The 26,941-nt window shown below is 38.4% G+C and overlaps 1 protein-coding gene across 1 annotated transcript in view; it reads right to left on the bottom strand.

Moving 5' to 3' along the window:
- Positions 1-26,191, bottom strand: part of PRKD1 (protein kinase D1) — a 333,614-nt gene extending 307,423 nt beyond the window's left edge. Inside the window, exon 1 of the mRNA XM_079905696.1 lies at positions 25,786-26,191. Coding sequence (XP_079761822.1) covers positions 25,786-26,046 — 261 coding nt within the window. The 5' untranslated portion in view covers positions 26,047-26,191. The remainder of the gene's footprint in view (positions 1-25,785) is intronic.
- Between the last annotated feature and the right edge of the window lie 750 nt (positions 26,192-26,941).

Raw genomic sequence — 26,941 nt, 5'->3', positions numbered from 1 at the left:
AGGTCTTCTATAAGTGGAAAAGAAAAGGCCACAACTACAAACAAGAAAACACAGGATAATATAGGAAGAATCTCACTTATATATAGTAAGGTCAGTGCATCAGCCACTTAAAAAGCTAGTATGAAGGTTAAAAGAAAAAATACTATAATTAACTATAACTACAATAAGTAGTTAAGGGATACACAAAATAAAAAGATGTAAAATACGACTTCTAAAACAGAAAATGTGAAGGAAGGAGGTAATAAAAAGGTGCTGCTTTTAGAATACGTGCAAACTTAAACAACTATCAGGTTAAAACAGGCAGCAATATATACAGGCTGATATATATATGAACCTCATGGTAACCACAAACTAAAAACTTACAGTGAATACATGCACAAAAAAAGAGAAAGGAATCAAAACATAACACTAAAGAAATATATCAAACCACAAGAGAAGAAAGCAGGGGAAGAAGACAGGAACAAAGAAGAATTACAAAAATATCCAGAAAACAATGAACGAAATGACTATAAGTAAAAACCTATCAATAATTACCTCAATTATAAATGGACCAAGTGTTTCAATTGAAAGACATAGGGTAGCTGAATTAATTTAAAAAACAAGACCCATCTATATACTGCCTACAAGAGACTCACCTCAGATCTAGAGACACACACAGAATGAAAGTAAAAGGACAGAAAAAGATATTCTAAGCAAGTGGAAATCAAAAGAAAGCCAGGGTAGCAATAATCATATCATCCCTTAAAACAAAGACTATAACAAAAGCTAAAGAAAGGTATTACATAATGATAAAGGGGTCAATTCAACAAGAGGATATAATATCTGTAAATATTTATTCACCCAACATAGGAGCACCTAAATATATAAAACAAATATTAAAGAAATAAAGGGAGAAATAGACAGTAATACAATAATAATAGGGGACTTTATATCCCACCTACATCAATGGATCCATCATTGAGACAGAAAATCAATAAGGAAACACTGACCTTAAACAACACACTAGACCAGATGGACTTAACAGATATACAGAGAACCATACATCCAAAAGAAGCAAAAACAAAAACATAAACAAAAGAAAAACATTTCAAGTGCACCTGGAACATTCTCCAGGGACAGATCACATTTTAGGCCACAAAACATATCTCAATAAATTTAAGACCAAAATCATATCACGCATCTTTTAGACCACAATGGTATGAAACCAGAAATCAACCACAAGAAGAAAAATAGAAAAAACATAATCACATGGAGAGTAAACATGCTACTCAACAACCAATGGGTCAACAAAGGAAACAAAAAGAAAGTTTAAAAAAAAAAAACACTTGAGACAAATGAAAATGGAAACACAACTGCCCAAAATTTACACGGTGCAGCAAAAGCAGTTCTAAGAGGAAAATTAATAGTGAGATAGGCCTACCTCAAGAAACAAGAAAAAATCTCAAATGAACAATCTAAATGCACATTTAAAGGAATTAGAAAAAGAAAAAGCAAAATCCAAAGTTAGTAGAAGAAAATAAATATTAGAGAGGAATTAAATGAAATAGTCTTAAAAAGCCACAGGAGAGCTCAATGAAACTAAGTTGGTTCTTTGAAAAGATAAATGAAATCAACAAATCTTTAGCCAGACTCATCAAGAAAAAAAGAGAGAACCCAAATAAATAAAATTAAAAATGAAAGAGGAGAAATTACAACCAACACCACAGAAATACAAAAGATAAGAGAATACTATGAACAGGTACATGCCAACAAATTACACAACCTAGAAGAAATGGATAGGTTCCTGAAAACATATGATCTTCCAAGATTAAATCATGAAGAAACAGAAAATCTGAATAGACCAATTACTAGAAACAAAACTCAATCAATAATCAAAAAACTCCCCTCAAACAAAATTCCACGTCCAGATGGCTTCACAGGTGAATTCTATCAAACATTTTAAGACGAGTTAATACCTATCATTCTCAAATTATTCCAAAAGAACTGAAGAGTAAGCATCACTGCCAAACTCAATTTACAAAGCCTGCATTACCATGATCTCAAAACAAGACAAAGACAATACACAAAAAAAGAAAATTATAGGTCAATATCCCTGATGAACCTAGATGCAAAAACCCTCAACAAAATATTAGCAAACCAACTAAAACAATACATTAAAAGGACCGTACGTACACCATAATTAAATGGGATTCATTCCAAGAATACAAGGATGGTTTGACACTTGTAAATCAATCAATGATATACACCCCATTAGTAAAACAAAGTATATAAATCATACGATCATCTCAACAGATGCAGAAAAAGCAAAATTCAACTTCCATTTATGATAAAAACTCTCAACAAAGTGGTTACAAAGGAAATACCTTAACATGATAAAATCATATATGACAAACCCACAGCTAATGTTATACTCAATGGTGAAAAAGCTAAAAGTGTTTCATCTAAGAAGAGGAACAAGAAAAGGATTCCACTCTTTCCATTTTCAATCAAAATATTATTGGAAATCCTAGCCACAGCAATCAGGCAAGAAAAAGAAATAAAATGCAACCAAATTGGAAAGGAAAAAAATAAAACTATCAGTATTTGAGGATGATATGATAGTGTATACAGAAAACCCCAAGGACACCACCAAAATACTATTAGAACTAATAAATGAATTCAGTAGTTACACGATACTAAATTAATATAGACACTAATAACAAAGCATCAGATAGAGAAATTAAGAAAACAATTCCATTTACAATTGCACCAAAAAATAAAATAAAATAAAATACCTAGGAGTAGCAAGGAGTTAAAAAATTGTACTCTGAATCCTGTATGACACTGAGGACAGAAACAGAAGAAAACACAAATAAACGGAAAGATATACCATGCTCATGGGCTGGATGAATCAATATCATTAAAATGTCCATACTACACAAAGCAAACTACAGATTCAATGCAATCCTTATCAATGTACCCATGGCATTCTCAGAGAACTAGAACAAATAATCTTAAAATTTGTATAGAACCACAAAAGACCCCAAATAGCCAAAGCAATCTTGAGAAAGAAGAGCAAAGCTGAAGGTATCATGCTCCCAGATCTGAAATTATACTACAAAGCTATACTAATAAAAACTGTATGGTACTGGCACAAAAACAGACACCTAGATAGATGAAACAGAATAGAGAGCCCAGAAATAAACCCATGCCCATATGGTAAATCAATCTACAACAAAGGAGGCAAGAATATACAATGGGGAAAAAGCATGCTTTTCAATAAATGGTTTTGGAAAAACTCGACAGCTACATGCAAAAGAATGAGACTAGACCACTTTCTTACACCATGTACAAAAATAAATTCAAAATGGATTAAAGACCTAAAACCACAAAACTCCTAGAAAAAAAAATAGGCAGTAACCTCTTTGACATTGGACTTAGAAATATTTTGGGAGGGTATGTCTCCTCAGGCATGGGCAACAAAAGCAAAAATAAGCAAATGGGACTAAATCAATGATGTTAGAACACTCCCTCACACCATACACAAAAATTAACTCAAAGTAGCTTAAAGACTTAACTATAAGACATGACACCATAAAACTCCTAGAAGAGAACATAGGCAAAACATTCTCTGACATAAATCATGGCAATATTTTCTTAGGTCAATCTCCCAAGGCAAAATAAATAAAATAAAAATAAACAAATGGGACCTAATCAAACTTATCAGCTTTTGCACAGCAAAGGAAACCATAAACAAAATGAAAAGACAACCTATAGAATGGAAGAAAATATTTGCAAATGATGTGACCTACAAGGACTTAATGTCCAAAATAAACGAACAGCTCATACAGCTCAATATCAAAAAAGCAACCACCCCTATCAAAAAATGGGCAGATGACCTAAACAGACATTTCTCCAAAGAAGACATATAGATGGCCAACAGGTTCATAAAAAGATGCTGAATATCTCTAACAATTAGAAAAATGCAAATGAAAACTATGAGGTATCACTTCATACCTGTCAGAATGGCCATCATCTAAAAGTCTGCAAATAATAGGGACTGCCCTGGTGGCACAGTGGTTAAGAATCCACCTGCCAAAGCAGGCGACATGGGTTCGAGCCCTGGTCCGGGAAGATCCCACATGCCGCGGAGCAACTAAGCCCATGGACCACAACTACTGAGCCTGCATGCCACAACTACTGAAGCCCACATTCCTAGAACCCGTGCTCCACAACAAGAGAAGCCACCACAATGAGAAGCCCGCAAACCACAACAAAGAGTAGCCCCTGCTCACTGCAACTAGAGAAAGCCGGCACGCAGCAACAAAGACCCAACGCAGCCAAAAATAAGTAAGTAAATTATTAAAGTCTACAAATAATAAATGCTAGAGAGGGTGTGGAGAAAATGGAACCCTCCTACAATGTTGGTGGGAATGCAAATTGGTGCAGCCATTACGGGGAACAGTATGGAAGTTCCTGAGAAACTAAAAATAGAGCTACCATATGATCCAGCAATCTCACTCTTGGGCATATATCTGGAAAAGATAAAAACTCTAATTCAAAAAGATACATGCACCTCAATATTCACAGCAGCACTATTTACAATAACCAAGACACGGAAGCAACATAAGTGTACCCTGACAGATGAATGGATAAAGAAGTTGTGGTATAAACACACACTTTCTTATTCTTTATCAGCCATAAGAAAGAATGAAATAATGCCATTTGAAGCAACATGGATGGACCTACAGATTATCATACTAACTGAAGTAAATCAGACAAAGATCATATGATATCACTTATATACAGAATCTTAAAAACAACACAAATGAACTTATTTGGAAAACAGAAAAAGATTCACAGACATAGAAAAACAAACTTACGCTTACCAAAGAGGAAAGGGGGGATGGATAAATGAGGAGTTTGTGATCAACAGATATACACTATTATATACAAAATAGATAAACAACAAGGTCTTACTGCATAAAACAGGGAACTATATTTAATACCTTGTTATAAACTATAATGGAAAAGAATCTTAAAAACTACATATATATAAAACTGAATCGCTTTCCTGTACACCAGAAACTAACACAACATTGTAAATCAACAACAAAAAACGAGCAGAGGACCTGAATAGTCATTTTTCCAAAGACATACAGATGGCCAGCAAGCACATGAAAAGGCACTCAACATCACTAATCATCAGGGAAATTCAAATCAAAACCATTTTCAGGTACCACATCTCACACCTGTGAGAATGGCTACTATCAAAAAGATAAGAACAACAAGTGTTGGCAAGGACGTGGAAAAAAGGGAACCTTGGTGTACTGTTAGTAGGAATGTAAATTGGTGCTGCCACTATGGAAAACAGTATGGAGGTTCCTCAAAAAATTAAAAATAGAACTACCATACAATCCAGCAATACCAATTCTGGGTATTTATACAAAGAAAATGAAAACACTAATTCCAAAAGATGTATGGACTCCTATGTTCACTGCAGCACTATTTATAATAGCCAACTATGGAAGTAACCTAAATGTTCATTGGTAAATGAATGGATAAAGAAGGTGTGTGTGTGTGTATGTGTATACACACACACACATATATACATACACACACACACACACACACACACACACACACACACACACTGGAATACTAGTCAACCATAAAAAAGAATGAAATTTTGCCCACAAATCATCCTTTGTGATGACACAAATGGACACAGAAGGTATTATGCTAAGTGAAATAAGTCAGACAGATAAACAAATATCATATCATTTCACTTATATGTGGAATCTAAAAAGCTGAACAAGCAAAACAAAACAGAAACAGAGTCATAGATACAGAGAACAAACTGGTGGTTGCCAAAGGGTGGGAGGGACAGATGAAACAGGTGAAGGGGATTAAGAGGTAAAAACTTGCCACTATAAAATAAATAAGTCACAGGAATGAAAAGTACACATAGAGAATATAGTCAATGATGTAACAACTTTGTATGCTGATGGATGGTAACTGGTCTTATTGTGGTGATCATTTCATAACGTATAAAGGTATGAAATCAGTATGTTGTACACCTAACACTAATATACTATTGTATGTTAGTTATAACTCAATAAAAAATTAAAATAATAATAAAATGAGGAAACTGAAAAAAAATGTAGAATCAATTTATTTTATACAATACACCCTTAAACATGAAGAGGTTGTTCATGTAAAATAATAATTTACCATGTATGATTTTGCCCATACAAGCCTGAATTTATGACCTTAATGCTATGAATGAGATGTCATCATAGCTAGCATAGACTGCTTAAAATGTGCAAAGCACTGTTTGTCCTATAGACATTATTAACCTGCATGATAATATTATTAAAAGATCACCAGCAGAAACTAACACACCATTGTAAAGCAATTATACTCCAATAAAGATGTTAAAAAAGAAGTCACTATGATGCATAGACACTTATTATCCCCATTTTACAGAAAAGGCAATTGAGATAATAAGTAAATTGCCCAAGGTTACTCAGAAAGTATGTAGCAAAAACAGTAGTCAAGCCAGGCCAAGTGAGAGCCAGTGTTAATTAAAAAACTTTGGCTTTGGAAAGGGAAAAAGAAAACTCTTATAATAACCCTACTATAAAGCACTTTAAAAGGTAAAGCATTAAGTTCATTAATTCTATGAGTTTTCAACTCCACATGTATCATTTAATCAACTAACACTGGCATCTGATCCACAGTAACATGAAAATGTCAAACTATTTCATCAAGAAAATTATCTTCCCATCGTAACACTGCTGGGCCCTTTTCAAAACACTCACTCAAGACATTTTTCTTTTGATTGTTTCAACAACCACCCCTGTAGTAGGAACAAGAGAAACTGTTATCCCTGTTAGATAAGACATTGTAAAAATGTGGGGACTCAGGATTCAGAAGTTAGGAGACTATCAGGGATCCCAATGCTGTTCAAGTTTACATCTCCAGTGCTTAGAACAGTGGTTGGCGTATAGTTAAGTACCGGGTGTACGTCTGGAAAGACCATAACCTGGGTCTTCTACTCGGAAGCCAGATTTCTCTTTCCACTCTGTCATGCTGTCACTCCTCTCACGGGACACAACGCACAACGTGGAGCGAGGTGCATTGGAATTGTGATTAATTCATGTTCACGGCAAGAAACTCATTCAAAACACATTACATTTACCGGAATAAATTATTTTTATCAATAATATGGATCATCAAAACAGTACCAAAGTCTTCTAAAAGTGAGGCAAATAGAGTAAAGCTGAAGCATCAAATTAATAGCCGCTGTCACTTCCTTTAGAAGGTATTTTTGAGGGATTGAGTATTTCTCTCCTACATGGATGCTCCAAGGATGCAATGACGTACTGTTCTGAAAGTACTCAACGTAACAGCCTTGTTCTATAAAGATCTGGTCATTTCAAATAGGGCTAATTCAAAATGACAAAATAAAATCTGCACTCAAAGAGTCCTCCAATTCTCACATGACCCTGGCTCTCCAACCACAGTTTTCATAAAAGAATTAAGAAAAGTAAAAAGAAAATAATAAACATCTGTCTTACCCCAAAACAGAGATAACCGTTATTAGAATTTTTATTCATTTGTTTATATTTTGTCTTAGCTGAAAAAGGAAAAAGAAGAACAAGTGTGAGGACAAAGGAGAGGTAGGAACAAATTTTAAAATCCATACCATAAAGTCCTGTACACCTGCTCTTTGGGCCTCAAATTTGGCTCTAACTTTTAGGGCAGTCATCACAAGTTTGAAAAATGTTAATTTCACACTTCACACTATCAGTGAGATTAGAAGCCTAGGAACAGCTCCAGAGACGAATAACTATTCTCAGAACTAAAGTTTAACAGGAAATTCTTCTGTAGGTTCCTTACAAAGGCGGCTGTACATCATAATGAACAATGTATTGGGCCTCACCCTAGACCTGAGATTCATAGATCATGCGGACTAACCAACCTAGAAATCGCTTAATGGCATCACGACAAGTAATTCTTATCTACCTCTGGGGTAAATGAGTTAGACGAGGTAGGCCCTTTAAGAGTGGTAGAGTAATGGCTGACAAATGTTAGCTGTACTAGGGATAATACTCACAATAATAATAATAATTGCTATTATTATCTTAAGTGACCTATCAGAAGTTGATTCCTACTGATGTTTATGCCAATGGTCCCTTACTGAGCAGGTTCTGATAGAGCTTAAATGATCAGGGCTGTGTGCTGAGTTCAAACAAGTTAAATCACAACTGATTCTTATTTCATGGATTCAAAGGCCAAGGTGAAATTAATAAAACCTAAAAGTAATTTGATATTATTTCCAGTTAGAAGAGGTGGTACAAAAATAGCATCCAATTCCTGACTGTTCCTAGTATAAAAAATCAGTGGCCTCAACAAGACTTAAGATTTTTAATTGGAAATCAGTTTGGACAAAAGGCCAATAAATCAGTAATTTGTGGAGAACACATGGTACTTTTTCTGAAGACAGTTTACTTGTACTCTGGGACTGCCAGATGACTGATGTCACCTCTAAAGCTGATTTTCATATGCACAGCACACTGACTGTGTGAGATGAACCCCATCAAGATGAAAGAGCACACCTTCAAGGGAGTCAGAGAGAAAATTCTTGGAGGAGAAAGGCAGGAAGGTCACACTACACCATCAAGAGTGTTGTAACTTGGCCTAATTCATGAAATTTAACAAGTTTCTCTCCAGGAAATCTTAGTCTTCCATATCCCTGCACCACAAGGAATTGGGGGGAAGAGGGGGGTAGGGTCACTAATCCAAAAATAAACAGGAAGAAAGTTCTTTTCAATATCAAGAGCTCGACTCTTAAAATGCTGGATAAAAGATACACTTGATGACTTTAAACAACTGTTTTCCAGTGGAGAAAATTTTCACTGTGAAAAAGCCAAGTTGAGATAACTCCTCTTCTCACCAGCTTTTTCGTTCTTTGTAAAATCTTGCCAGGAAAGGTGGGGACCATCCTTGTATAAGTAGCCTAGAAGCAGGATAGTTTTAAACAGAATCACGGGTACAAAATCACTACTGTTCCACCTGTTATGAATGACTGATGAGGGTGTCATCTTCCCTGGCTTGGCACCAAGGGCTGGGAGAAGCCCTCCCCAGGAGTGACTGCTGAAGTTACACAAACTTCTGGCTGACAGCACGCAACTCTTTGCCCAAATAGAGTGGTTATGTACTTGGGTGATCACAGATTCCTCATCCAAGGACTGGATGTTATGTTAAAAAGCAACAGGGCTGCAGAAAATCAAATATGATATCCACCCAGTAGTGTTTGTGACTCAGGAGAAAATCAACTCAGACATTTAAGAATGTCCGAGAAGTCTTAAAACTGCAGGAGAACGTAAATTATGAAGGAAAAAAAAAAAGATACTAACAGCAGGACAGAAAATTTAAAACATATGAGGTGTAAATCTGGATTGTCAAGAGCTAAAATTATGAACAGAAAATAAAAAGAATTAAGAAAAGACTTTAAAAAATACCTCCCAAATAAGATAAGACTTTAAAAAATATCCCCCCAAATAAGAAACACAAACATATACACATACAGATGGACAGATATAGATATATAATTTAACATCTGCCATCTAGTATACAATAAGTATTAAAAGTATGAATAAAAATGATTTTCAAAAATAAGCATAACTTTGGGCTTGCCTGGTGGCGCAGTGGCTCAGAGTCCGTCTGCCCATGCCGGGGACACGGGTTCGTGCCCCGGTCCCGGAAGATCCCACATGCCGCGGAGCGGCTGGGCCTGTGAGCCATGGCCACTGAGCCTGCGCTTCCGGAGCCTGTGCTCCACAACGGGAGCGGCCATGGCAGTGAGAGGCCCGCGTACCGCAAGAAAAAAAGAAAAAGCATAACTTTATATCATTTAAAAAGCTAAAATCTGACTTAAGAAATGTAAAACACAGTAATTGTGACATAAAAAGTAAAGAAATTAAAGTAACTAAGGTTAAGAATTGGCAGGAAACAAAGAAAAGGTAAATGTTTTTAAATTGTAATCCTACTGACACATCAAAGCAGCCAAACTAGTGACTATTAACTATTAAAAAAGTTCCTTGCTTGAGGCCACTCTGTTGAATGCTCCCTGTTCCCTGTCAGCCCATCCGAGCTTCTCAAGTTCACTCCACAAGCCAGTGGGAAGCAAAAAAACAAAAAAAAAAACAAAAAAAAAAAGCAAAGGGACTTCCAGCTAACATTGGTTGAATTTGTGTTATTTTCTGATTCACCCCCCCACTCCCGCAAAGACATTATTCTTTCCTCTCCATCACTGTCTCTCCTACCACTATATTTTATATGTCAGACTTTTTATTATTTCCATAATTATGTTCTTAAAATCTACAGGTAAATTAGGCTGAGATTTGACAAGTAAAACACTGAAGTGCCTTTCATAATATTTCAACTAGGTATCCACTAACAACCACAAAAGACTCCTTCTGTTCCAAAGACTCAATTCAATTCAACAAATATTTATTCAGGCCCAATCATAAAACGTTTTCAGGAAAGCTTTCGCTGGCTTCAAATTCTTGGCCCAGTTAGATGAGAGGAATACCAGTTCCTCAGATGACACTCAAATTCCAGAATTTTGTGTTTGCTTGTTTCCTCAAATAACAGCCCAACTTTCTCTGGAAGTACATCTTATCTCCCAAAATATTTCTAATTCACTTTTTAAAAACCAATGATTTGAATAATAATTACGGATCAAAAGTAGAAATGAGGACTTCCTAGAAAGCAGATAGACCAGATATAACTAAAGACAAATTTGCATACAGACTGATCACACAGTTCTACTTCTAGAAACTTAACCAGTAAATAATGGGACAAATCTTTATTTCAAATCATTCGGTGCCAGGCACTATTCTAGATCCCTGGGATGTAACAAAGGAGAAACAGGCAAAGATGGCTGCCTGTATGGTATTTACACTCTCATGTGATTTACTCAATCTTATTCAATTTACTCAATAAAGACGTTCCTGAACCTTTGTGTGTAAATCAAAGTTTTATCAATCAAAACATATTTTAAATTATCAAAGACAGCTCTACAGTATTGAATAAATAATGCAATTGCTTCTTTTGCAAAAGAAAAGACTTTTGAAAAAAACGGACATGTAAAGATGACACTCACACTGAGGTCTTTAAGGACCTCTTCTTTGCATTTCAGGTATCTAAAGAACATTACAGAGAACTGTAAGAGCAAGCTAGGATGAAATTTTAATCTTTAAGAAATTATCCTATGGAAATTTTATAGGAATGTGTATTTTTCAAACTGCTTTTTAAAAGATCAAAGTGAATTTGGATATACAGAGAAAATATCAGGCCAGTTGTTACAAAAGAAAACAGGAAAAAGGAAAGTGTTCTTTTTTTAAATTTTATTATTTGTTCACTGTGAATTTGCTAGATATAGTCCATATGTAGTCTACCCAATGATGGATTAAGTGTTGGCTATTAAAAATAAGTTTATTCTGCATCTTGCTGCTTGCTCCACTTGATTTTTCTCTCTAAAAGCAGAGCAAAACCCCCAAAACCCTATGCATTTGTACTTTTCAAATTGAAGAAAGCAAAGAATCACTGTAAGTCTAAAATAAGAACTATAATCTAAATATTAATCTTAGGAATATTAACAGACAATATTAAAAGACAATATTAATCTTAGGAATTTTAACAGATAAGTTCAAATATAAAAGTTCAAATATAAAATTTCTGCCATGGCATATGCATAAAGATGCTTAAAAAAAGAAAAACTAAAACCCAAAATTGAAAGAATCCTAAATATCCAAGAGTAGGAGACAAGTTAAACATATTGTGATAAATCCATATACCAATTCTATTCAGATATTAGAAAGTGGTGCCCTGAGTGTTCTTTTATTTACAGGGGAAAATACCAAGTTAGGAGAATCATCTTATGAGTTGTGACTAGATGGTCAGGCAAGGCCCTGAGAGAGGGCCAACATTCAATCACATACTAATATCTCTAAGAATAATGTAGCCTTAAGAGCCTTAAGAAAAAAATATGAAAATGCAGTTATTCCGTTAGGTTCAAAGCTCTTTAGTGTAGACAGAAAAGGGATTCATTTATCTTAGGACTTAAAGTGATTCAAAATCCAATCAAATGATCAATCTGGATAGGAATTTGAGACTTTTCAGCACTCAGAAGTAATACATAAATTGAATCCAGCGATGGGATACATGATTACCCCCATTCTTGAAGTAATGGAATCACAGACAGAAACAGGATTCCATGGAACTGACCTATACTTCCAGCAAGAATCCAATCTCCATCCCAGCTAAAAGCACTGGTGTTTATGCAACCTTAACCAAGCCAAGAAGACAACTGCAGAATTCATATGGGGAGGGAACTCCACAAACTGTGTGGAATCACATAATTATTTCACAGGTAGAAAAACATCTTTCAAAAATGGGAATAGTTGAAACTAAATATAGAAAAGTTTGAGAGTCAAAACCATCATATTAATACTTTTGTGCATATTATATAAATATAATTAAGCAATTAATTTTGGCTTATGTATATGGCAATGGAACATTTAAGAACTTAAATTTTACCATATTTGCATATTTATAAGTTTCATTTATAAAATGTATAAGAATTACTAAAGAAGATATAAAGGTTTATCAAGCAGGTGATTGCAGTATTTAAAGAAAACAGAATATATTAAATTTAGAAATGCATTTTGAAATGTTTGAAAGTATTTAAATAATTACATTTGCAAAGGATACTAATTCTCCAAACGTCCTTAAATGTGACTGCTAAAATCTACTAGACTTAAAAAATTAAACTATTTATAAGTTGCACTAGAAAGATTAAGACTAACATCTGAATCTGTAACTTTAATACCCTGAATATTAAATTCTAAAACCAAAGTAAATATCTGAATAGCCTTTCTTCACACAAAAATTAACCCCAAGGGCACTGAACATTTCATATTTAAAATCTGACACAGAAAGACAGTATCGAATGAAAAGAGAAAAAGAACTATATGCGAGTTATGATGAGCATATTCATTTATAGAATGAATCGAGCTCCCTTTTTGGGATATATCTGAATTTCTCGCCTTTTCTCAAGCGAATGTGGTATATTAGTTTCCTATTACTTCTGTAATAAACTACCACAAACTCAGCAGCTTTAAAAAACACAAATTTATTCTCTCACACTTCTGTACATTGAAGTACAAAATCAGTTTCACTGAGTTAAAGTCAAGGTATGGTTCCTTCTGGAAGCTCTAGGAGAGAATCATCTTTCCTGCCTTTTTCAGCTTCTAGCTTCAGCTGTATTGGTTCATGACCCCTTTCTTGAATCACCTCCAGTTACTGCTGTCACATCTCCTCCTACTACTATCATCTGACTCCTCCTGTTTCCCCCTCATAGTGATCCCAGCATTCCTTGGCTCTTGGCCCATATCTTCCATCTTCAAAGTCAGCAAAAGGGGATCCAGTCCCTCTCATACTTGTAATCTCTCCTGCTTTTTGGTCTCACCTGTCTGACCTAACCTGGAACATTCACCACTTTTAAGGGCTCATATGATGGGACTGGGCCCACCCAGTGAATCCAGGATACTCTCCTCAACTCACAATTCTTAACTTAATCACATCTGCGAAGTCCCTTTTGCCGTACCCTTTGCAGGTTCCAGGGATTAAGATGTGGACACCTTTGAGGGTCACTATTCAGCCTATTGTATGTGGTAATTTTATAATTTTCAAAGTAAAAGAAAAACAATTATTTAATTCAAGTATAAAATTATAATATTCCATGTGAGGAAAATTCTAAACAGAAATGATTATACAAAATCAAGTTCCTTTTCAAGTGGTTTTAGGCCCCACTGACTTGCATTATTTTCAACACTATAATTTCTGAATTTAAAATTCTTAATATTACTTCAACAGTATATTCATCAATAGAAATCAAGCATAGAAGAACAGGTATAACTCATATATTTGCTTCTTCCAGGCTATGCCTGTGAACATCTTAAGAAAATATGAGCTACAGCCTACACATTGTTATTGTGGGACAATATAATTTCCAAAGAAATTATCTCTCTTATTCGCCTTATTTTTCTTTAAATATAAGACAAGTTTTCTAAGTAATCAAGGATATTTGTGTGTAATTTCTCTCCTTTTTGGCTAACCACACTATATTTTCTGCAGACCAGAGAATACAGTAAAGTACACCTTGAAACTATGACAGTGTTATCCCTCTGCATGTAAGTCAGTGTACTCTACCTTTGTGATGGTTGCCAAGGGTGCTGGAGCTTCAAGGCAGGCCTTTCTATTTACTTACTTGAATTAATAAGGGTAGTATGAACTACCAGAATAAGTACAATTATTTGCTGCTTGAAACAAAAAACATACATAAGTATGACAATATCTTGATTTACATTGATTGGTTGGAAAAAATAGAGCTCAAATTACTTTAGATACTATATTCAAAGTCAGATCTAATTAACTGGCTTATGAAATCAATTCTAAATGTTGACTGTCTTCATCTTTAAGTTATACATTAATTTTTGGTCAAAGGGGATAATATTCTAATCACAGTAAGGTTTTCATTTTGTTTTTAGCTTAAGATTCCGTTTAGAAAAATTACTCAATGTGACATGGTTAATATAAATAATCTGGTGACTCCACGAAATAAATTCTAAGTGTAAGTTTTGCTTTTATATTTAAATATACAAGGACATTTGGCCAAAAGGCAATAAAATATCTGTCCTAAATAAGATTTTTCTTTGTTTTTTTTGTTGTTTGTTTTTAACTTAAAATTCCACAGTTCTTTATCAGTAAACATACAATGTAAAAGAATTCTTGGAGGGCTTCCCTGGTGGCGCAGTGGTTGAGAGTCCACCTGCCAATGCAGGGGACATGGGTTTGTGCCCTGGTCTGGGAAGGTCCCACATGCCGCAGAGCGGCTGGGCCCGTGAGCCATGGCCGCTGAGCCTGCGCGTCCAGAGCCTGTGCTCCGCAACGGGAGAGGCCACAACGGTGAGAGGCCCGCGTACTGCAAAAAAAAAAGAATTCTTGGAAAACAGACACGACTGGAACTATCCCAGACAAGTGGGCATCTGGTCACTGTATTTAACTCTACTAATTAGTCCATCGTCACTCTATGTTCACTTTTGCTCCCTATTCTTCCCAAAGAATTGAATAAAAGCGAAGATCATGCAATATCTAGTCTTTCATTCTTTGCAAATCTATGCAAGCTACAGGATTTATTTAAATACTCTAAAAATCTACATCCCAGGTGACAAGAGCTCATGCCACATGAATAGATGGAATTAGCATGTGTCAAAGGGAAGGGCACAGAACCCTGCTGTCTGGAGAGCACTGTAAAGCTACGCAATTTTTTCTCAGCACTGATCGTTGGTAGAGGAGAGCCAGGCATGAGTGATCCACCTCACTACTCCTCGAGCAACAACTGATGCCATGCCCTCCTAGTTCAAGACAGGTTATCTGAAGATAAGGCTTATGAGAACAGTAAGTACTCCACTAGGAGACATCTAGTAAATTCAGATTTCTAGTACAGCTGGACAGCTCTGCTCCCTTTCTGTCAGCCAAGAGACTATCAGTGAGTCATATCAAAAGATAATTCCCAGGGGCTTCCCTGGTGGCCCAGTGGTCGAGAGTCCGCCTGCCGATGCAGGGGACGCGGGTTTGTGCCCAGGTCCGGGAAGATCCCACATGCCGCGGAGCTGCTGGGCCCGTGAGCCATGGCCGCTGAGCCTGCGCGTCCGGAGCCTATGCTCCGCAACGGGAGAGGCCACAACTATGAGAGGCCTACATACCGCGAAAAAAAAAAAAAAAAAAGATAATTCTCTATGTAACCTGTCCATTGTACTAAAGCTCCAAAGTTCCAAATATATCAGAAAGAGGCAATATTTCAGGTACCTTTCTAATCTATTAGGGCTGAGTACCTACTTTACTATAGGCTTCCCAATGGTCATTCAGGGCAGGAACCCTTGGGATATAACTGAGTTATGATAATACTTTAAATCAAATCATGTCTACCTATATATACAATTATGTTTTTGTAAAAACAGTACAATTAGTCTATATGGTAAGTGTTGGCCTTAGCCCTGTACACAGACAATGCAAAGGAACACAAGACAATTCACAATCCAGATTGGTGAGCACTACTGAAGTGGAAAGAAAAATTCCACATGGCTTGTAATTGATTATGCACAAGTGAGACTAAGTTTACCTTAGGGTGGGGACTAATTTATAATTGACCAAAAATAAGCAAACAAATACATAAAATTTATAAAAATAGGAAACATATTTGAAAAGCATAATCCTAAGCATATGCATACAGGCAATCCAAATACTTCTCAAATGAAAAGCAACCACTGACAGGCACTTTTCTTAAGACCCTAAATTACTTTCTCAAAATCTGCTCAGAATCAATATACTATTCAAGAAGAAATGATTCACTGATGTTCACGGGTACCTAAAATTCTTTATATACACTAGTCTTGAGCCACACTAATCAACAGACGTTCTTAACATAATCACTTCTTCCAAAACACCTCTGTGTCCATATTTCCTTGGAAGGAAGGGTTGTGAACCAACCCAGGAAATTTAATCACATAAGGTAATTAACTTCTCTGGATAAATAACCGTGGTGTCTGGAAATTTAAAGATGGGTGATGACTGGCTGAAAGCAAATACCAAACCAGATCCTGCCACACAGATATTTATTTTAATAAAACCCAACATATTAACAAGTAGATACATTACAGTTCATATGACTCCTCAAGGGTAATGCATGTCTCTAAAATACTTTAGGCAATCACATATCTCTAATGGCCCTAATATCCCCAATGAGAGTCCATATTTAATGTCCCTTATGCTAATTATCAATAGCTGGGGTAGGTATCTTGCCACAGATGAAAGAAGCCGTGCAGTGGTAGCCTCCAAAGTGGTTAGAATTCCAGCTGACCGCTAACTGGGATGTGAATCCGGCATAAGGGAAGTCTTCCAGATTAAGGAATACTTTAAACTAACAGAAATAATATCACACTGTCAAAGCTGAAGTGTTTTTAAATAAATTTCACCCAACATACGGGAGTTTAACATTTCCCCTCCCCCTCAATTTGATAATTCCAAACTCTGTATATAGACCTATGGCCCTCCCAGCCCTCCTTGCTCTTAGGGTTACCTACAATGAAGGGAAGAAAGAATTGGACGGTTTTGCTTTTTACTTAGCAGCTATGTGATCTGGGGTGAACGACTTAACCTCTCTGACCCTTATTTAGCTCCCTCATCCTTAAAATGGAGAGAAAATGACTATTACAAAGGGCTACTGGGAAAATCAGACGCGACAAACGCAAAGAAGCCAAGACACAGACAGGCACACAGAGTCACTGACAGGAAGGTGTTGCTCTGTAGGCTCCCCTTTGCAGGTCACTGTTACCATGAGGCCCGAGAACCTTGTAGAGCAGGGTCCAAGGCTCCCAGGACAAGCTCCTCCTGAAACTCTCACAGTCAAATCCTTGTGGGGTTGCTCTTTGAACCTCTCGCCTGTGGCACTCTGAAAACCTCCCAAGAGGACCAACTCTGTTTGTAAAAAGCCACTTCCATACCTCTCCCGATTGCTATGCAGGCTTTACTTGGTGGGACCATTCCTGCTAATTCAATCCATAAGAGGTCAGAGCTTTGCTGTTATTCTCCTTCACTGCCCGAAGGTGCCACTAGTCTCAAAATCCCACCAGCCTCGCCCACGGTAGCCTACTCAAGTCTACTCAGCCACCATGGATTCAAAGCCATCACCAAAGCTTAACTGCCACCCCTCTTGTCCCCACTATTCCCCTCAACTCTTTTCTGCTTTTAACAATGGTGAAAGCCACAGCTGCTTGTGGCTCATATTTTCATTATCACATTCATACTTTTCATTCATTTCATAACATATATGTGAAAAAAAATGGCTGTGGACAGGGAGAGAGGCATTCAGAAATTTTTGAAATTGTGACTAAGTTCAACAAATTCCTCATCAATTAGTGGCCTAGTCAGAATAAAATCCAGTGAAGCAGTAAAGGGTACATAACTTTTTTTCTTTTCAGTAAAATAAGTTGGACAAAATTTGTGCATGATTGCATATTTAAAAATCTAATCTTCATATTTGCCAACACTGCTTAGCTGCTGTATCAACTGTCTAGCTTTAGCCAAATAAACCTTTTTGCAACTTTGGAAGAAACTTCTATATAGGAAATTATAAATTTGGACTAGCATAATTATGTCTCAATATGTGAGATTTTTATCCCAACTCTCACCTTTATAACTATATAAATTGTATGATATTCCATAATGGCCACAGTGGCCATGTAATTAAAGGCTTTATTTATTTAATTATCTATTTTCTGTGAGACTAGAAAGACAGAATAAGAAACAGCATAATGTGGGTTTCTCTGCTGCCAAGCAACGTCAAGCAGTGCTGTCATTATCGATTTTTAATGGTACAAAAATATTTGTTTGACAGTATCAGAGGAACTCCTGGGAGAAATTTCACATATTCTTGTAGAAAATATGAAAAGAATTTTTAATATCTGTGAGCAAAATAACCATTTTCTCTGTATCTAAACGCTATCAGAAGAAAGAGAAAAATTGATGCATTATTTTTCTTGTTGTTCTAACATATTCCAACACCAAGGAAAGATTTAAGAAACTGAAATCTCATTTTCAAAACCTCTCTAGAATAATACTGGGGAAATTAAAAGATGAGCACTATCGTTAAAAACACCCTATATTTTCAACCTCTATTTTCACATTTGGGTTTAGAGCTTTCAGATGAACCAAGGTGACTATCAGCGGTCAGAGGTCAAAAGCATTAGCTATCCTCAACACACAGAAACACCACAAACAAATATAAAAATAAAACAAAGAATTCTCATGTTATGATCAACTCCAATGGAACTGCATTTTATTCACTTCTAATCCAATCTGAGTCCAGGCTTTGCTATCTTGATTATACTACTAGTTTCTCACTACAGTTTGAGAGCTTATTCAATGATTCCAATCTAATATAAACACACACACACCACACAACACACAGACACACACACACAGGTTTCATGTAATTATCCATTCCATTTTTCTTCTTTAAAAGATGGATGAATAATTACTGATTGTTGTTGTCTTAAAGGAGCATGGACTCCCATGAGTGGTAAGTGGTAGTTAGTGAAAAGACCTGGAAAAAGACTTGTGATTGGCTTAGCCAAACTGTTGTCTCAATCGTTTCCCAGTAAAATCGCCTCTCATCCCAATATAACACTTCTGCGTGTGCACAACCAACCACGTTATATTAGATGTTCATCAGATGCAACAGTTTAACAAATAAGCTCTATATGCTAGCATCGCAGCAAAATGTGATCTCCGTAAGTCATTTCCAAGTGCCTTCCTCCTCACATCAAGGGTCAATCTACAAAGGAACTTTTGATTTCAGTCCTGAGGACCATGTTTGAGAACCATTATGTTGCCAAATGTTGCACAATTACCTATTTTATGTCCCTTTTTTTTTTATCAACTGAAATATCATTGGAATGCCACTTGAAACTGAAAAGCAATTAAATCAACTTCTTGTCAAAAATAATAAAATGCAATAAAAAGATGCTTTAGTTCATCAACATATGTGTTTTTCATTTAGCAATAATCAAATTACTCCTTGAGGAATTCTGAGGTTGAATTTCAGAGGCAGTATCAAAATGCAGCTACTCCTAAGATTTGCTCTATTATACAGGGCAGAAAAAAAGAGTTACCTTGACCATACAGCTATATTGCTTTTTAATACAATTTTAATTTTATATTGAGATAAGAATGAGATAATAGAATATACATTTCTTTGTTAACAAAACAGTATGCTAATTCATAAAGCCTCGCACATCAATATTCCTATTTATTATTCACCTATCTACCAGGCAGTATATTTAATCCTTTACACATATTATCTTTATTCTTCAAAGTAATCTTAGATAAGTGACAACCATACATTCATAGGATTATAAATTTGTTTGTATTGACTAGTAAGGTCATTAAAAGTCATTTATGGGGAAGGTGGTAAGGAGGTGCAAGAGGGAGAGGATAAAGGGATATATGTCTACATATAGCCGACTGACTTTGTTATACAGCAGAAACCAACACAACATTGTAAAGCAATTATACTCCAATAAAGATGTTAAAAAAAAGTCATTTATGCAAAAATATTGAAGACCTACATACAATCATCTTGTCAAAAAAAAAAGCGTAATAATAATTGGCAAAATAAAGTTTTAAATCTCCCTTAATAATTATGACAGGGGTCCGGTGATACAGAGCAATGCAGTCATGAAGTATGGGACAAATTTTCAGACTTCGTTAATAGTTTTCCAGCTCCACTCCCTACTTTCAATCTCCACTCTCACATACACACACACTATAGTTGCTGCAGAAAATTCCTTCAAATTTATCTTAATCCTGAATCTAAAGGTCTAAAGTAATTCACATATTTGTCCAATTCTTCCCAGCCCTAAGTCTGGAAGGCTTACTCAAATGGTATTTCCTTGGGAAAACTGTTAAACAGTATACACCGATAAGAAAAGGTTTTTAGTTCTGTGTATTGATAGAAAAATCATAAAGCAGAGTTTCTTTTGGATTATGAGATATATAACAAGGCCCCACGTTTTGCAGCCTACAATGCAAAATATAAAACAATACTTCAGCATCTGGAGGCTATGAATAATTAGGCTTTCGAAATTATGCTTCAAAACACAGATATTTAGATAATATACTACAGATGTATGTATATATTAGATATATATTACATAGGCATTACTTGTATATCAAAATATAATCCTATTATTAACTAATCTTGAAAACAAAATTTTAGATATACAGTATTAAAGCATTATATTACTTTAAGAATCGCTTAATGAACTGACACATTCTATACTTCATCATTAAATCAGAAATCAATAAACATATAATGGTGACAAATATAAAATATAAATAAAATAATATACCTAAGACCCAAACACCTATTAGCTTAAAAGGATTTTGTTAGTCCACATATGCTGGCCTCATCAAGCAGCTATTTACTTCCAGTTTCCTCAATCTGTGTAGAAGCAGAATAGCTAAAATTAACAATAAAAATTAAAGTGACACTACAAGTGTTAGAAAAACAATTTACAATTAAGAAAGTAAAACGGGCTTCCCTGGTGGCTCAGTGGTTGAGAATCTGCCTGCTAATGCAGGGGACATGGGTTCGAGCCCTTGTCTGGGAAGATCCCACATGCCGCGGAGCAACTAGGCCCGTGAGCCACAACTACTGAGCCTGTGCATCTGGAGCCTGTGCTCCGCAACAAGAGAGGCCGCGATAGTGAGAGGCCCGCGCACCGCGATGAAGAGTGGCCCCCGCTTGCCACAACTAGAGAAAGCCCTCGCACAGAAACGAAGACCCAACACAGCAAAAATAAATAAATTAATAAACTCCTACCCCCAACATCTTCTTTAAAAAAAAAAGGAAAGCAAAACAACTATAAGCAGAGCACAGTTGCTCTCAAACCAAGGCGCTAAACTTTGTTATTCCTTTAGTGAGCTATCGTCTATAAAATCTCACTCCTTAGTTTCTTTGGTCAGATAAACGACTATGCAAAGTGAAACTATGCCAGGAGTCTTATAGATGCTATTACTCCATTTAAGTAAATTCAAAAGGGAAATATGGGGCTTCCCTGGTGGCGCAGTGGTTGAGAGTCTGCCTGCCAATGCAGAGGACATGGGTTCGTGCCCCGGTCCGGGAAGATCCCACATGCCGTGGAGCGGCTAGGCCCGTGAGCCATGGCCACTGAGCCTGTGCGTCCAGAGCCTGTGCTCTGCAACGGGAAAGGCCACAACAGTGAGAGGCCCGCGTACCGGGAAAAAAAAAAAAAGGGAAATATGAGTCGTTTTTCTAATAAGATAACAGGCAAAATGAATGGATAGTCATAGTAATTGCATCCCACATCCCCAAATTAATACTGCTTGTTTTAAAAACGTGTGTGTGTGTGTGTGTGTGTGTGTAGACACACAGATGATGTACTATGAAACTAAAGTAATTCTTCCTTTGGAATACTGTTCCTTATTTGAAAACAATTCCTTCTTAGCCTATATATTCAAGGTTCTTTTGATAGTAGAAAGTAACAATGTTTCAAAGTGAAGTCAACTACTGTTATTATTTTTTTACCCTCCAGAAAATAATAATCATGTATACTAACTAACATGATACATGTCTTTACATACAACCAGCCTTCAAGGTTACACGCTTGCAAAATAAAGAAATAAGCATAATATAAATAAAACCTTAAGCCAGTATTTAAAAAAAGAAGGAATTAGTTCTATCTCTACATTCATAAATTGTTATATACAGAAATGGAACACTAGATTTTTCATCTAAACTATTTTTAAAAATAACTGAATCACTTTTCTATATACATGAAACTAACAATATTGGAAATCAACTATACTACAATATAAAATTAAACTTAAAAAATAATTTAAAAAATTTTTTATATTCTTTAGCTATATAATTCAGTACATATTTGGGGTACATTTATCTTAAACTAAGAATATTTTTGATCAATTGCCATCAAAAGTTTTCGAGTACAATCATATGTCTGCCACTTTTCAAACCTATGTAACTAAAAAGAAAATTATACTCTGAATTCTAAATGATAACAATAATCACTTAAAGATTGCTTCTGAGGGACAGGACTTCTCTTATTTAGCTCTATACACCTCAAGCACTCATCCCACAGAAAATGTCCCATGGATGTTGCTGATATAAACTGAACTGTCAGCTAATACTTCCAAAGATTTAAGCTAGTCTGATCTCTATTAGTATTTAGGAAACTCTCAGACATATCATATGAAAACCCTCTTAACACGCTGTAACACAGTGAATGTGGAGGGCTCAGAAAATCTGGAGAATTCTGCTGTGAGTTCAACACGACTCCGTTCTACATAGTAAATTATAAATGACTTCAAACTCCCAGCACTCTCCTAAAACATCCATTTCCTTCCCTCTCTCCCTTCCTCTCTCTCTTTTTCTCTCCTGTTATCCTTCCTCAGAGTTAGTATCTTGAAAAAGTACTTCAAGAGAACCTGAAATGAGGAACAAAGGACCTCCTCCTACTTCCTTAACTACACACTGACCCCTCCTCCATTTCTACTGTCACAAAATAAAGTGATCTCTGCTATCCTGTGATGGATACTCAGCCCTCTTAATCTTGTTGGGGCCATAATTGTATCTCAAGATAGATGACAGAAGACAGATAAATAGATGAAAATTTTCCTATTTAGACCCACAATCCAGTAAATACTTACTTACAGTATCCTGTACATAAATAACTGTCAAATCCACATCTCTAAATCTAACTCTCCCTTTGCCATAACCTTAAAAAAGAAGTGTAAGTGAGATCTTTATTCTGGCTATCCCAAGTAGTCAAATGTTTCCAACTCTTCAGGACAGAACTGCTAGAGTAAATATAGAAGGAAGGGGTTCCCCCTATATCTCAGTCACCAGGGCTGATGATTTTCCTTTTCCAGTATTTCTCCAGGTCTCTCCCCAAGAGCTTTGGCTCAGGACTCCATTAGCTCATGAACTCCAATTTTCCTTCTGCCATAAAATTCTTGGCATTCTAAAACATATTCCATGCAGCAAATCCATCTTTCAGATGTCCTTGGTTTGATATCTCTATGTGGACGATTACAGAGACTCCTAGTAAACTGAGTTCATCTTAGTTGCAAGGCCTTTTCACAGTTTTACTTTCTCTAAATATCCTAGCCACTACCCTCAGGTCCACTGTGTTCCACAGGTGCTTGCTGCCTCTCTCCTCTGCACGCATATCACCCCCTCCATATAACATCCCTCTTGGTAGCTACTGAGATAAGAATTCGCTCTCTAATCAATTTCCAGTCGTAAACCTCTTGAACCATACATGTTTCTCCCCATCCTAAACTCCATCAAGGTGTGTGTATATGTATGTGCGTGTGTGTGTGTTTTAAAGCTGGTCAAAAACAGTCTGTCTATATTAACTTAATATTACCTGTAACTCTATCACTCGCTTTCAATTAAAATTCTATACAATTACATTAGCTTTTTAAAGAAATTTTAATTTACCTTGCTTATATGCTTATTCAGTATTGTCCTTTAATTAACTGGATTGCACCCCAGTTAATTGTTGTAAAACTGTTGTAGACTACAACTGCCATTAAGGGAAGGCTTTCAGTGAAAACTGTTGTAGACTACAACTGCCATTAAGGGAAGGCTTTCAGTGCCTAGGAGAATACTCCTTTTCACCTGCAACAGACACTCCACGATACTGATGATAAGTCATATGATATGACTTGTAGCAGAATTAGACAAAATTTGTCTAATTTTTGTGGAAGTTGCAAAAATTTAAGAGTAACATGCATTACAAAATGTCACTACGTTCAATAAACAAAAATTCCTGGCACTCGCTGTTACCTTAGTCTGGCCTCCAGAACTTTCACAACTTTTAGATTAGTGATTTTTTCCCTGGGGCTTTTCCTAATATTCCTGGGCTCAGTGCCACAATTTGCAACAGGCAGGTTTAGCAAATTCTGTTCCAAATAGTTTAGAGAAAGCTTTCATGATTATTCAAGTGATCTTCATAAGGTAAGTACTAGTCAGTCCTCCAGGGGTTGAAATTCAGCACCTTTAGAGACCTCTGTCTCCACCCCTAAACACTTGCTGTTTATACTAAGAAGACTGGCGCCATGGCCCCCTTTCCTTTATACTCTTATCACCCCCTTCCATGCAACATCCCTCTGGATGGCTACAGACACAACCTGAAATTCAGAATTGCACTATAAACATTGGTGGGCGGGCTAGGTCTCCTCTTCGGGTGGCCTGGTCCAGGATAATGGCCCTTTTTCAACCCTGCCTTTGGTGGCCGCTGTCCAGAGTCCCACAGCCTCAAACTTAAGGGCACAGCCAGCCTCGGGTGCTCCTGGACAGTACCCCTACCATCTACATATCTGTGTCCCAGCTTCAACGCTCTACTATCAGTACCTTGGGAATCAAAATCAAGAAGACTGCAACTTTCAGATTTATCGTTGAAAAATTTGCTCCTATGTTCACATAAGGTTGGGAATAAAAGACCACAAGGAAGTGGGTAGTCGTGGTCTGGTCAGTTGTTTTCACAGCTGGCCGAGTCAATCATTCTCTCTTCAAAGCTTATTTGACAGGTGAGAAATTCCTCCTCTCCAGATCATTCCAGGAACTCCTCAGCATCAATCTGAGCTGGGAGAGGGGCCTGAAGGGGAGGGGAGGGGTGCTGAAATCGTGCTGAGCGTGTCCCCGGGGGAACTCTAGTGCAGGAAGGAGGATTCCGGCGCCAGGAATGTGCTGGTCCAGGGTGCAGAAGGAAGAGAGGGGAGAGCCGGGAAGTCTTAAGGGGAAGGGAGAGGCGCGACCCGAAAAGAGCAAGATACCTGGGAATGTCCTGAAAGGGATGGGAATGGGTGAGGAGGATGCAGACCCTAGAGATATCGGGAATATAAGAGGATGGGGCAAGGGGAGAACTGGACAACAGGGAGCGCAGTGCCTCGGATGCGGGCGTCCAACCTCGGCGGGTGCCAGACCCTTCCAGCGCGCCGGCGAGGCTGGCTCCCGGCCGAGGCCCCGGAGCCGGAAAGTTGGCGCGGCGAGGGGGCGGCCGGGCTGGCAGCGCCCCCTGAGCGGCTGGGAGGCGCCGGGCTCGGAGCCGCGCGGCGCCTTACCTTCTGGTCGACGATGGAGCAAGCCATCTCGCGGACGTGCGCCAGGCTGTAGTCCCCGGACGAGTCCTGCAGCAGCAGCACCGGCTCGCGGCTCAGACCGATCTGCAGATGGAACGAGATGCCCCCGGCCGGGGCCGCGACGGGAGCCAGGAACGGCGCGGGCCCCGGCCCCGACCCCGGGACCAGCGCGGCCGCCGCCGCCGCCGCCGCCGCCACGGGCAGCAGCGGGCTGGGCGGCCGCAGGACCGGAGGGGCGCTCATCGCTCGGCCGGGCGCGCCGAGGGCCGCGGGTCCGGAGAGCTGAAAAGTTTTGCTGCCGCCGAGCCGGGAGCTTCTTTCTTCAAGAGTCGAGGCGGAAAATAAAAACTTTCCGGAAAAGTCCCCGCGCGGGGGGAGGGCGAGGGGATGAGGATCAGGAGGGGAGGGGGTGGAGGGAAAATGGCCGAGGCGGGAGGATTGCGCCGCCGGGAGCGCGGGCGGCGCGCGGGGGAGGCGCCGCCGCGCGGAGGAGCAGCAGCCGCGGCGCGCGCGGAGGGACGGGGCGGCGGGTCAGCGAGGCCAGGGCGCCGGGCGGGGGCAGGGAAGGGGGCGCGAGGGGCGGGGAAGGGGAGCTGGGGGCGGGCACTGCGGAGCCACCACCCGGCAGGCACCGGAGCCGCAAGAGCCGCGGCCGTGCGGCCGCAGTGGCCGCAGGGTTCCCGGTCGCCGCCCCCTCCGCCCGAGGTTCCTGGGGCCTAAGCCTCCCGAGTCCGGAGCAGGACCGAGCGGCAGGGCCCGGGGCCGCCTCCGCGGGCGTGGTCCGACCCTCCCCTCCCGGACTCCGCTCTCCGCTGGCCCGGCTTCCCGACTGCCGACGGAGGGGACGGGGCGCACCTCCTGCAACCCGCTGCCCCGGACCGCGAGCTTCACGGTCCCCACAGTCCCCGGCCACCTCTTACAAATGTCCGAGGACTACGCACTTCTACCAGTGAGGTGACCTGTGCTGGACCCAAGAATGCCCAGCCCTGCGGTTCTCCGTGGGTCTTACCTTCGGAGTGTCGAGGGAGGATGAAAATAGAGGGACCTTGGAAACCCACGTACATCCCGGCTCCTTTTAGGAGTCCTTGGGTTTGTTGCCAAACAGGGTAGGAAGCCAATCCACGGAAATGTATTTAAA

The sequence above is a fragment of the Stenella coeruleoalba genome (genome assembly GCF_951394435.1).
Source record: "Stenella coeruleoalba genome assembly, chromosome: 2".
NCBI lineage: Eukaryota > Metazoa > Chordata > Mammalia > Artiodactyla > Delphinidae > Stenella > Stenella coeruleoalba.
This window is presented reverse-complemented; position numbering and strand designations above follow the sequence as displayed.